The sequence below is a fragment of the Podarcis vaucheri genome (assembly GCF_965113315.1).
Source record: "Podarcis vaucheri genome assembly, chromosome: 4".
NCBI lineage: Eukaryota > Metazoa > Chordata > Lepidosauria > Squamata > Lacertidae > Podarcis > Podarcis vaucheri.
The window spans coordinates 22,313,590-22,326,245 of NC_138762.1; the positions used below are offsets into that span (position 1 = coordinate 22,313,590).

The 12,656-nt window shown below is 44.0% G+C and overlaps 1 protein-coding gene across 1 annotated transcript in view; it reads right to left on the reverse strand.

Moving 5' to 3' along the window:
• Positions 1-12,656, reverse strand: part of PDGFD (platelet derived growth factor D) — a 144,225-nt gene that overhangs the window by 22,002 nt on the left and 109,567 nt on the right. Inside the window, exons 4-5 of the mRNA XM_082219478.1 lie at positions 7,381-7,440; positions 4,095-4,293 (exon numbers count right to left, since the gene is read on the reverse strand). Coding sequence (XP_082075604.1) covers positions 4,095-4,293; positions 7,381-7,440 — 259 coding nt within the window. The remainder of the gene's footprint in view (positions 1-4,094; positions 4,294-7,380; positions 7,441-12,656) is intronic.

Below are 12,656 nucleotides of genomic sequence, written 5' to 3' on the forward strand. Positions count from 1 at the left end.
AAACATTTAAAGCAAGACGGAGATGGCAGAGTGCCTTGATCACTTCAGGAGCATCGCTTTTCCTCTCCTGGAAGGAGAAGCATGGTGTGGAGTTGGTGTTCTCTTTCCTAACAGGTGAAAGCCTCCCAGAGACACTTTATGATCCATACATGTCTGAGACTCCCTCAGGGCCAATCACAGACCACATTAAAGACATGACTGGACATGAGGGCTATGTTCTACTTCCATTGTCAGAGTCATCATGCCTCCTAACACTAGTTGCTGGGAATCGCAGGTGAGTGGGGTGCTGTTTTGCTCATGTCTTGCTTGGGCTTCCTGCAGGTATCAGGGCAGCCACTGTGAGAACAGATTGGTGAATGGGATGGGCCATTGTTTACACAGAGTCTATGCAGGTAGGCTCCTATGCAAGCATGATATCCAACATATATATGTCAGGCCAATGTGGTCATAATCCTATAGCACATCCATGAACTGAATGTCTCCAAAAGACTTTTGTCAAGATCAGAGTCGTTTGGTGAAACAAAACAAAATACAGGATAATAAGGGGTTGTTGTTGTTGTGTAGTCGTTTAGTCGTATCCGACTCTTCGTGACCCCATGGACCAGAGCACGCCAGGCACTCCTGTCTTCTACTGCTTCCTTCAATTTGGTCAAACTTATGCTGGTAGCTTCGAGAACACTATCCAACCATCTCATCCTCTGTCGTCCCCTTCTCCTTGCGCCCTCCATCATTCCCAACATAAGGGTCTTTTCCAGGGAGTCTTCTCTTCTCATGAGGTGGCCAAAGTATTGGAGCCTCAGCTTCACGATCTTTTCCTTCCAGTGAACACTCAGGGCTGATTTCCTTAAGAATGGATAGGTTTGATCTTCTTGCAGTCCATGGGACTCTCAAGAGTCTCCTCCAGCACCATAATTCAAAAGCATCAATTCTTCAGCGATCAGCCTTCTTTATGGTCCAGCTCTCACTTCCATACATCACTACTGGGAAAACCATAGCTTTAACTATACGGACCTTTGTTGGCAAATAACAAGGGGTACCTGCACGAAAATGCTGCAGTCTTGAATTCAGGTTCCCAGCAACTCCACTTCTCTTCTCCCTGGTTTTCTGACCCCACAGACTTCATTGACTTATTTTTTCTTTTTGTTTGCTTTTAAAAATCAACTGCTCAGGGAGCTTCTCTATTGAGCCATAGGGAAATTTGGTAAATTAGTGAGTGATTCCCAACCGATGCACTTCCTGCAACTGGATGCTACTTAAGAAGAAGGGAAGCGGGTGCATGATACAGAATCCTGCGTTTCATTCAATTACAATTAAAATGCTTAACCACCCGGTCTACATAATGAAAATTGGTGAGATGTTGGCAGCCCATAAAAACCACCTGCTCTGACAGGTGCTGACGCCAGATGTTCGTCTAAGTGCAATGGATAAAAATGATTATCCCAGTCCTTAATATACAGCGGGACAGTTAACATGGCGGCAGAGGGCAAGAAGAAGGGGAGTTACTACTGGTAATTAAGGACACCTGTGGCTTATAAAAACAACTGGCTTTAAAGTTCAGCCAAAAAACATTTGTCCTCTGGAGAAATGATTATAGGTGTCCAGATTGTGTTTGGTGAGCTGTTCATAGAATTGTAGAGTTGGAAGGGGCCAAGGCCACCTGGTGGTGGCCATCGTTATATCTTATGGAAACAAATCCCATAATTTAAGTATGTGCTGTGTGAAGTACTTTCTTTTGTCAGTCCTGGACCTTCCAGCATTCAGCTTCATAGTACAACCCTGAGTTCTAGTATTGTGGGAGAGATACATTGACAGTGCAATCCTTAGCGATTGGTGGAGTTAAATGGTGGCCAATAATTCAGAGTCAGGGAAGGAGTGAAGTGGTAGATGATCTGTCAGGCTTTGGGAATCAGGACAAAGCAAAAAGAGTCACTTACCATTTAAGGTAAAGGGACCCCTGACCCCCGCGGACGACTCTGGGGTTGCGGTGCTCATCTCGCTCTATAGGCCGAGGAAGCCAGCGTTTGTCTGCAGACAGCTTCTGGGTCATGCAGCGCACAGAAATGCCGTTTACCTTCCCGCTGGAGCGGTACCTATTAATCTACTTGCACTTGACGTGCTTTTGAACTGCTAGGTTGGCAGGAGCTGGGACTGAGCAATGGGAGCTCACCCTGTCACGGGGATTTGAACCGCCAACCTTTTGATTGGCAAGCCCTAAGCTCAGTGGTTTAAACCACAGCGCCACCCGCTTAAAGTCTTAAATGACTACAGCAAAAGAACAAAGCAGCCATTCTCAGAATGAAGGTGTTCCCAATTAAGGTTTCCACCCACTCCCCCCCCATGTCACTTCCGCGCCTTGCAACCTGATCTCACAACCACTGTGCTTCTAGTGTAGCCACCTTATCTGCTCTATGTGACCTTGGGCTGATAAGCTGGACACTTTCCAGCGAGAGTCTGTTAGCTCTCTCTCTTCCAGTTCTTCTCCACTTTGCTGTTCGCTCCCCAGTTCATCCCAACTTTTGTCTTCAGAACTATGCCCCTCTGCAAACCACTGTTCCAAATCTATACTGCTTCTTCTCCTCCTGGGCAGCTTCAGGATCCTGGTTAGCAGCAGGGGGAGGAGGAGGCTCCCACCATTCCTCATCAGAGCAGTACTCCTCTGCCTGGTCTCTGACATGATCCCTTGAGGAGTTCCAATAGTAGTGTGGAACACTCAAAGGCCTCTGATTCACTCACCCATTTTTATGCTAAGTGTGCGAGCTGATTCCACTGAGAATCACTGCATTCGATGTGGAGTGTCATGGGAATGCATGCACTGTGGGGCCATTCAGAAATGCAAGTTATCTCTTCATATTGCACCCATCATGGGAAAACCAAGTACATCTGAACCTGGCTCAAAGCAGAAACCTCAAAGTGTCAGAACCAGTGGTATAGCGTGTGGGGTGGGGCACAGGGGTCATCCCCCCCCCGGTGCAAAATTGTTAAGGGTGCAAAATTTCAACCCTGGTACTGCCTCAATACAGTTGCGCACTTCCATTGCTGGACTACATTGAAAATGGCTTCTCCATGAGAACCAGAAAGTGACCTCTCCAGAGAACAGAACGGCTTTTCTTATCTCTTACATCCTGCTAATTTTGCCGTTCATTTTAATTATTTTCCCTGAAAAGCTGCTGCAACAGTACAACACAGTTCAGTGCTAAGAAAGCCTGAATCCCATTAAACTTCCCCAGAATGCATTAATGTGCAGTAAAAATGCTGTCTGGTGCTTTCGTTGCTGTTAACCATTACCTAGGTTTACACAACACAGCCATGAAGTCAATGTAATAACTCCCCTGTTAGGAGAATCTCTCAGCTGTTTGCTGAGGATGTTCTCTTGTCAAAGTATATTCTCTGATGAACTGAATTCTCAAGTTGTGACTGAACTCTGCATACCAATTTAAACTGCCATTCCCTAAACTGTTTACAATTTCCTCCTCCTCACACTTCTCTCTCAGATGTGAAGATGAGAGGTCTTGGATCTATCCTCTGAAAACTAAGGAACAAGCATGGCGATCTTTGTCTTCTCTAGATTAGCCATCTTAGACCTCGAAACCTTTCCTATCCAAATTATGTACTTCCTGTATAAAACAACTTCATTACTTTCTTACTCTAAAAGGATCTTTGAGTGCACAATTGCAATGGGTAAAGGCTAGTAAAGGTAAAGGGACCCCTGACCTTTAGGTCCAGTCGTGACCGACTCTGGGGTTGTGGTGCTCATGTCGCTTTATTGGCCGAGGGAGCCGGTGTACAGCTTCTGGGTCATGTGGCCAGCATGACTAAGCTGCTTCTGGCGAACCAGAACGCCGTTTACCTTCCTGCTGGAGCGGTACCTATTTCTCTACTTGCACTTTGACGTGCATTCGAACTGCTATGTGGGCAGCAGCAGGTACCGAGCAAAGGGAGCTCACCCCATTGCGGGGATTCGAACCACGACCTTCTGATTGGCAAGTCCTAGGCCCTGTGGTTTAACCCACAGTGCCACCCGGGTAAATGCTACCCTCTAGCAAAATTCACAAGCCGCACTCTACATACCAAAGTTTCAACAGGTTTCTTCCTACCTTTCGATTTCCTTTCATAGAAACTTCTGCCGCGATGTGGGGCAGTGTCTGTGTACAGACTTTCGAGATCTTCTTGCCATGTGTCTGGGTTAAAGTGCTTGAGGAGTTCCTCCACGGTGTCAAATCCAGCAACGGTTTGATCCAGAGCTTCTGCCGTAAGAGTAGGGTCGGTCACTGACGGAGAGTGATAGGAAACGCCCTAAGAGTGACATACAGTGCGGTGTACTTTGAAAAACGCAGGTAGAAAGTGACAAACATCTCAAATAAAACTTTTCTCCAGATCTGGTTCACAGAATGTATTCATACAGGGCTAATATTGTGCATTGCAAAAAACAAGGGCTGCATCCTCAATATATGTATGTTTTTTGTGTGTAAATGCAAACACATATAGAGTGGTATCTCGGGTTACATACGCTTCAGGTTACAGACTCCGCTAACCCAGAAATAGTACCTCAGGTTAAGAACTTTGCTTCAGGATGAGAACAGAAACCACACGGCGGTGGCGCAGCAGCAGCAGGAGGCCCCATTAGCTAAAGTGGTACTTCAGATTAAGAACAGTTTCAGGTTAAGAACGGACCTCCGGAATGAATTAAGTACTTAACTTGAGGTACCACTGTAGATACAAGCAAATTCTATACTATATCTATCTATCTATCTATCATCTATCTATCTATCTATCTATCTATCTATCTATCTATCATCATCATCATCTATCTATCTATCTATCATCTATCTATCTATCTATCATCTATCTATCTATCTATCTATCTATCTATCTATCTATCTATCATCATCATCTATCTATCTATCTATCTATCTATCTATCTATCTATCTATCATCTATATATCTATCTATCTATCTATCTATCCATCAATCATTTATCTATCTATCTATCATCTATCTATCATCTATCTATCATCTATCTATCATCTATCTATCATCTATCATTATGGTGCTGGAGGAGACTCTTGAGAGTCCCATGGACTGCAAGAAGATCAAACCTATCCATTCTTAAGGAAATCAGCCCTGAGTGCTCACTGGAAGGACAGATCCTGAAGCTGAGGCTCCAATACTTGGCCACCTCATGAGAAGAGAAAAGACCCTGACATTGGGAAAGATTGAGGGCACAAGGAAAAGGGGACGACAGAGGACGAGATGGCTGGACAGTGTTCTCGAAACTACTAATATGAGTTTGACCAAGCTGCGGGAGGCAGTGGAAGACAGGAGTGTCTGGCGTGCTCTGGTCCATGGGGTCACGAAGAGTCGGACATGACTAAATGACTAAACAACAACAAATCTATCATCTATCTATATCTATCTATCTATCTATCTATCTATCTATCTATCTATCTATCATCTATCTATCTATCTATCTATCTATCTATCATCTATCATCTATCTATCTATCATCACCTCTCTATCATCTACCCATCTATCTATGGTTGGCATCCGTCTGTTTCGGGAGACAATGGAGGAGTGCACCTTTGGGGGTGAAGTCAAACCATTGGAGTTACAGAGACCAATGGAGGAGAGTCATGTTTTGTTGCAGCCAGGGCAGATGAAGGCACCCGTTTGTGCTGCTGCAGATGTACCATGGCATTTCTTCTTTCTGAACTCCTCCCAACGGTCACTACTTTTCTGATCACTGCTATGGATACCATGACCTGACTATCTGTCTCTAGGCATATATAAGATCATGGTTAACCAGCTGACTATGTTTGCATGTGTTATTTAAGTAGTGCCATTGGTGTGTGCATGGCAATTTACAAAGTAAAAGAGGATAAGTCCCTGCCCAACATTTGACAACAACATTTGACCAGAGATAAAGGGCAGGAAATGGACACTGGGGTAAACAGAAGATTACTTTGACTATTTCAACTGCACACAGTTAGGTCTGGTTATAGTGGGGTGTGGGAATTAAAGGGTTGTACCAAAGTCCTCATGAAAAAAATGAGTTTTGAAGAGGGATTTGAAGTAAGCGAGAGAGATCTCCAGGGTTTCAGACGGGGACTGAAGTAGGGTTGACAGGGGATTGAACCTGAGACCTTCTGCTTGCAAAGCAGATGCTCAGCAACTGAGCCATGGCCATATCATACACTGCTGCTTTCCTTTTATATAAAACTTTTACCTTTGAAAGGATAGATCCCCCCATTTCAATTAAAAAGGTAAAGAGACCCCTGACCATTAGGTCCAGTCGTGACCGACTCTGGGATTGTGGCGCTCACCTCGCTTTATTGGCCAAGGGAGCCGGCGTACAGCTTCCGGGTCATGTGGCCAGCATGACTAAGCCACTTCTGGTGAACCAAAGCAGCGCACGGAAACGCCGTTTACCTTCCCGCTGGAGCAGTACCTATTTATCTATTTGTACTTTGACGTGTTTTCGAGCTGCTAGGTTGGCAGGAGCAGGGACCGAGCAACGGGAGCTCACCCTGTTGCGGGGATTCGAACCGCCGACCTTCTGATCAGCAAGTCCTAGGCTCTGTGGTTTAACCCACAGCGCCACCCGCGTCCCTCCCATTTCAATTACTATGCAGCAAAAGGAAAGCTCAGCTCTCCTGAAAGAAGGACAAGTCAAGAGGACAATCACAGACCCTACAATAACCTGCTGGCCCCGGCAGATGCATAGGAAAAAGCAAATGAATAAGTGGCAGCCTAACAAACATGAGCTTGTTCTGCAAAGAGGGAATTACCAGTTTCAGGAGAAAAAGCTTTTTGCCAAGCGTATTGTGACTCGAGCGTTGCATCCAGAGAAGAAGACAAAGGAGAACTGTTTTAATGGGACAAGGTTAAGACTTGCCAGGCTATTGACCTCACTGTTGCTATTCAGCAACTTTCAATAGGTTGCTCCTCTGTAGCAAACATTGGCAGCTCCCTTCTAATGAGTGCCAAGCCATTGTGTGATGTTCTTATTCTCCAGAGAGATAAAAACTAATTCAGAATGAACTTGCACATGTCCATCGGTATGTATCTAGCAAAGAGATTTAGCCAAGTTTTAAAAAGGTACAGAAAACCACCCAGAGATGCATATGTTACTGCATAGGTAAATAGCTTGCTGTTTCGTTTTGTTTTTAATTAATGCATATATAAATTTTGCTAAATAAAATCAGTTATTCAGATTTTCCAATGTGTCCTTATGTGGTGGTGATTCACGAGGGAAAGAAAATAAAAACATGATCATTCCATGGGCTTCCATGCAAAAAAACACATGCCAAAAAAAATAAATTATGGGGGGGGGGATCTGAATTAAATTCTTTCTCTAAAATGCGCATTTCACATTTAACTTACCAAGACGGGGCTTGTGACCGATTCCCAGTTGGTTTCAGCTGCAGCAGGCTGGAGATCATCCTGAAGATCAAACAGAAAAATAAAGGACGGGGAGGAGCAGGTATTAGAGTCACAACATTATTGTACATGTCTTTTTATAAAAATATATATACAAAGGATGAACTATATGGTTGCTGGGCATTTCAATTCGTAACACAAGACTTTGCTCTGTTCTTTTCCAATTCTGAAAGCATCAGGTTGCATCTAATATAATGCAAATTAAAGTCACGTAGCAGTATACTTGTTCCACTTGTGAAATGTTTTGCACCAGCAGAACGTTGCTGCATGAGAGAACGCATAGGCAGCTTGCTGGTTAACTTCTTCGCACAACAGAGCATGCAACCTGTTTCATGACCAGTTTCCACTAGTGCAACTGCTGCATAGGATTCCTCTGTTATTTAGCATTAAAAGTCACCTGTCTGCTAGCACAAGAGCCCTTGCTCTTTGTGGACAAATATTTGTCTAGTGGACAAAGATAGTTGGATCCAGCCTAATAAAACAATTTCTGTAGATCTGCAATCGATATTCCATAGATGATTCGGTTATAACTCAGAGAAATTCATTGTAAACAAAAATGTCTTCAGCAGGTGCCTAAACATCATGAAGCACCTTTTTTATTTCAGCTGGTAATTTTCACTGTCGGTCTTCCTGCCTCCCATTCCCAAAGGGACTTAGCCACCACTGCATTTAAATATATGTTTGTTTTAAAAAGTTTTTATTGAATTTTACGATTTAATATTCAACCACATGACATAATATAACATTTATCATATAACCCCGCCTCCCCACGACTTCCATCAGCTTCCCCTTCTGGTTCTTAAAATATTTACTCCTTCTGCTTAATTGTTGTCTTATCTTTATGATCATACATCTAAATGCTCTTATTTTCTTATCAATTTTACACCAAATTTTCTTTCATAGTTACCTCTTACACTCAATTACATTTCATATTATTGTTTCTTAACCTTTGAACTTGTTTTCTTAGTTGTAAATGTTTAATCAAACCCTGCTAGTGAGTCCATTTCTTCACAGTATTTCTGTATGTAGAACATAAAGGGTTCCTAGTCTTTTTTAAAATTTTCATTGTCATTGTTTCTGATTCTTCCTGTAAAGGGATCCCTGACTGTTGAGTTGTGAATGACTCTGGGGTTGCGACACTCATCTCGCTTTACAGGCAGAGGGAGCTGGCACTTGTCCGCAGACAGTTTTCTGGGTCATGTGGCCAGCATGACTAAGACACTTCTGACACAACGGAACACCGACACCAGAGCAGCGCACAGAAACACTGTTTAGCTTCCCACCAGAGTGGTACCTATTAATCTACTTGCACTTTTGGTATGCTTTCGAACTGCTAGATTGGCAGGAGCTGGGACCGAGCAACAGGAGTTCACCCTGTCACGGGGATTCGAACCACCAACCTTTTGATTGGGAAGCCCAAAGGCTCAGTGGTTTAGACTACAGCGCCACCCGCGTCCCTGATTCTTCCTGTAAGTTTCGCCATTTCTGCATATTCCATAAGTTTGGCTTGCTATTCTTTTTTCTTTGGTATCTTGTCATCTTTCCATTTTTTGGCTGGGAGAGGCAGCTAAATGTATGTTTTTAAACACATTTTCGACCACAAAACTCATTTCTGAATGCATATTCTCTCAGCATGGCCTTTTCTAAAAAGGATCCACTCTCAAAATGCATATATTATTATATAACATAGCATCAGAACACCCTGAAAACAGAAAAGCTAGTGGATAACTAAATTCCAGTTAGCTGGAGGTTGGGAATCAGGTCACTTCATTTTGGAATCCAATCAAATTCCTCACCGATCCCTATAAGAAACCATCTTTTGGAATGGAGGAAAATGCGAAAAGTAGTTTGCAGAATGGCACGAGGGGACCTGTGGCTCAGGTGTAACCTTTGAAAATCAATGAGTTCCTCTCCCTCTCAAGACACAATGCCTGAGCTGAGCCTTAAATAACCAGGAGCCACAGAGAAAGAGAGAGGATGTGTGGCTGGCTGCCACAATACATCTCTAGCTATAATTCCATTATTGGTGATGACTATGTTAATAACAGGGCACAATGATGTAGTGGGTGCCTCCTGATCCATTCTGACATAGTCACTTGTTATAATAGGAGAGAGAGCATGATAGTCCAAACTCTGTCAAAGAAACATGAAGGTTTTCAGCTGTAATTACAGTCAAGGTCAGTCTGAGCCTGGTTTGTCTATTTATGAAAAGTGAAAGGTGCAAAATGGCTTTAAGTAGCAGGCGAGTTTGGTCTGCACCTCTCTCGTTCCTTGCTATTATGTTAGGAGGAGAAGGATGTCCAAATGTGTGGCTTGGGGACGATTCGAACTATGAGAAGCCAGCGTAATTTATGATGGCTTAAATTAAGCTGGCATAATGTACACCACATCCAAACTTATTCAGGAACAGAGCTGCTGCTGCTTCCCGAAACTGGCAGAGGGAAAGCAAACTTTTCAAAATGCAGTTTACTTAAGTCACTGCTTTTACTGGTGGAAGTTCCACCTGGTTGGCGGGTCACGTGACTTATCTGAACAGAGGGAGTACTCTGGGAGTACCCCTGCTTGTCCCTGCCACTGCTCCAGAATATCTCTTTTTCAGGACTCCCAGGGGCAGAGGAAGGGGGTGCGGTGGGGGGGTGGTCCGCCCTGGTGTCACCACTGAGGGGGGGGTGACAAAATGCTGGGTGGCACTCACCACGGGGCCTGCAGTGCGCCCGAGCCACGCGTCACTCCGGGGAGTGATGTGATGGTTTGGGTGCCCGCAGGCTCCGGGTTGCCCCAAATGGTCCGCCTGCCACCTCCCCCTCAGCTGTAGGGCGGCTGAGAGTGAGGAGGCAGGCAGACTCCCCAGAGGCCCCGCGGAGTGTCCTGCCCCGGCTCACCCAGCCCCACGGGCGGCTGGCCCCACCCCCAGGCTCCCAATCAGCTTGCTCCGCTGCTGAAGGCAACATAAGATCTGCTGGTCTCAGCTGAGCCCCAACTGAGCCAAGATGAGAGAGTTGTGCCAGGGTATCTCTGGCTCAGTCAGAAGGTGTGGCTTGCACCTGCATAACCCAGCCACACCAGCAATTCATAGAATTGTAGAGTTGGATGGGGCTGTCAGGAGCTTTTCCTACTCTCGAGTAGGACCCTGGTAGGGACACATGCCCAACTGGCATGATCTCTCCCTCCCGGTCGTTCATTCGGGCGATTCAAAAGCTTTCTTCAGCCCAAACATCACAACAACCGATGCCAACAGACATTGGCACACTCAGGGATCCGCAGAGTCTTCACAGCTTTGCATGACAGACCTCAGCAACTCAGCATTTTGGCTAATCTACTTTATTTACATATAAACACACACAGAGCACTGCAACATGGTTCCCTCTCTCTCTAGCATCAGACAGCAAAGAGAAAGAACAAAGGACAATAGTCCCACTTCACGTAACACAATAACACAAACATCCTGTCTCCGTCACTTCCCACTCTGTGGAGTCAAAACATACACCGCCATGTGACAGACAACAATCCCATGACTGTAATCACAGAGCAGGAATTCTAACAGGGGTCACAAGGGTCAACTAGCCCAACTCCCTGCAATGCAGGAATCTTTTGGTGATCGAAACCCATGACCCATGACCCTGAGATTCAGAGTCTCGTGCTTTACTGAGCCAGAGACCTATTGGATCCTTATTTAGCCAGGTAGATCTTGGGCTTGGATTGCTTCCTTATTTATGAAACTGTGCAGTGGGTAAACAGGGAAGAATTATTAACTTTCCTTTAAAAGAAAAAAAAAGGGAGTAGTTAGCATCTACTGTAATGGGTATGTTTCAAGTTTAAGACAGGTAGGGTCACAGAGAAGGATGGGGGAGAAACCTGATTCTGTTTGCATTTAAAGGCAAACCTACTAAATCTGCACTTTCTGAAATGATGCATGAAGCAAAACGCAGCCACCCTTTTCGATTCACATTTACCCAATTTTTTAAGTGCAGCTTTTCAACCAAACAATGCTTGGAAATGTGAGGGTAAATGGTGCATGAAAATGAACTTAATCATGAAAAGAACACACAAAACGTGTTGTGTTGAGGGGAAAGTGCTCACAAAAACATATGCATTAGTCAAAAACCGAATGAAATGTGTCGATTAGGACATAGCTGCACTAAAACGTTGATGAATTTCCTTAAGTTCTTAAAAAATAAAAAAATAACACAAAATGCTATAGAAATGTGGAGAACTCAATTCATGACTGCAAAAATAGGGAACTTAGAGAACAGAAACTGATGGAGCCTCCCATCCCTATTCTTAGGTGACTGGTAGGGGAAATCGTGACAGTTTCCCCAATCTTAAATTCAGTTCTTCACATTAGCTTGCATTTATTTTAATTTTAAAAACTGACTTTCTCCTAAGATACACATTTTGAAAGCAATTTTGACTCTTTTACACATTTTTGTAAAGCTAATTCCCCCAACGATATGCATTTTTTTTTTTGCATCTTATTCTTTTACTAACATATGCAGTTTTAGGCAGACTTTACCCTACTACATGCATATATATTTTTGTACACATTGCCCGTGTAATGGGCTCCATGGCAAAATTCAGAGAAGCGCGAATTTCATAGGATGGCTATGTTTTGGTCCACAAATTGCAAATTACTGAAGGTTTAAATGTGAACTAAATTGCATCCCTCTCCATATGTACAGAAGGTGTAGCCCTGCCCTTTGATTCACCCTTTCCCCTTGGCTCTGATCATCTCACCTTATTCCCTATGCAAAATCGAGTGCCCTTGGGAGGGCTTTGGTGAACTTCTGCCATGCTGACTGGCAGATTTCAGCATGAGCCTCGTTGGTAATACAAGAAAATGCCTTGAGTGAAATTGCAAAAAGAAAGAAAGAAAGAAAGAGAAAAAGAAAAAAGAGAGAGAGACTAGTGGATGCTTCAGTAGTCTCTCCTGACTACAGCAGAGCAGAAAAACAGCCCTTCAGAATTTACGGGAGGTTAATAACTGAAGGGTGGGTGAAGCAATGTGGTCATTCCCACATCCTTCCTCCCTTGACATTGAGGGGTGACATTTTGAAGCTGACCTGTAAATAAGGGCTGTGCATGCTCTGTTCTGGTTGTTTAAAGGGGGGAAGTGTTTCTCAAGCAATATAACAGTCTGCTACTGGGGATTGGGACAGAGAAGTGTTTACCTGGAGAGTTAAATTTATTTATTTATTTATTTTTAAAATAATCTTTATTAG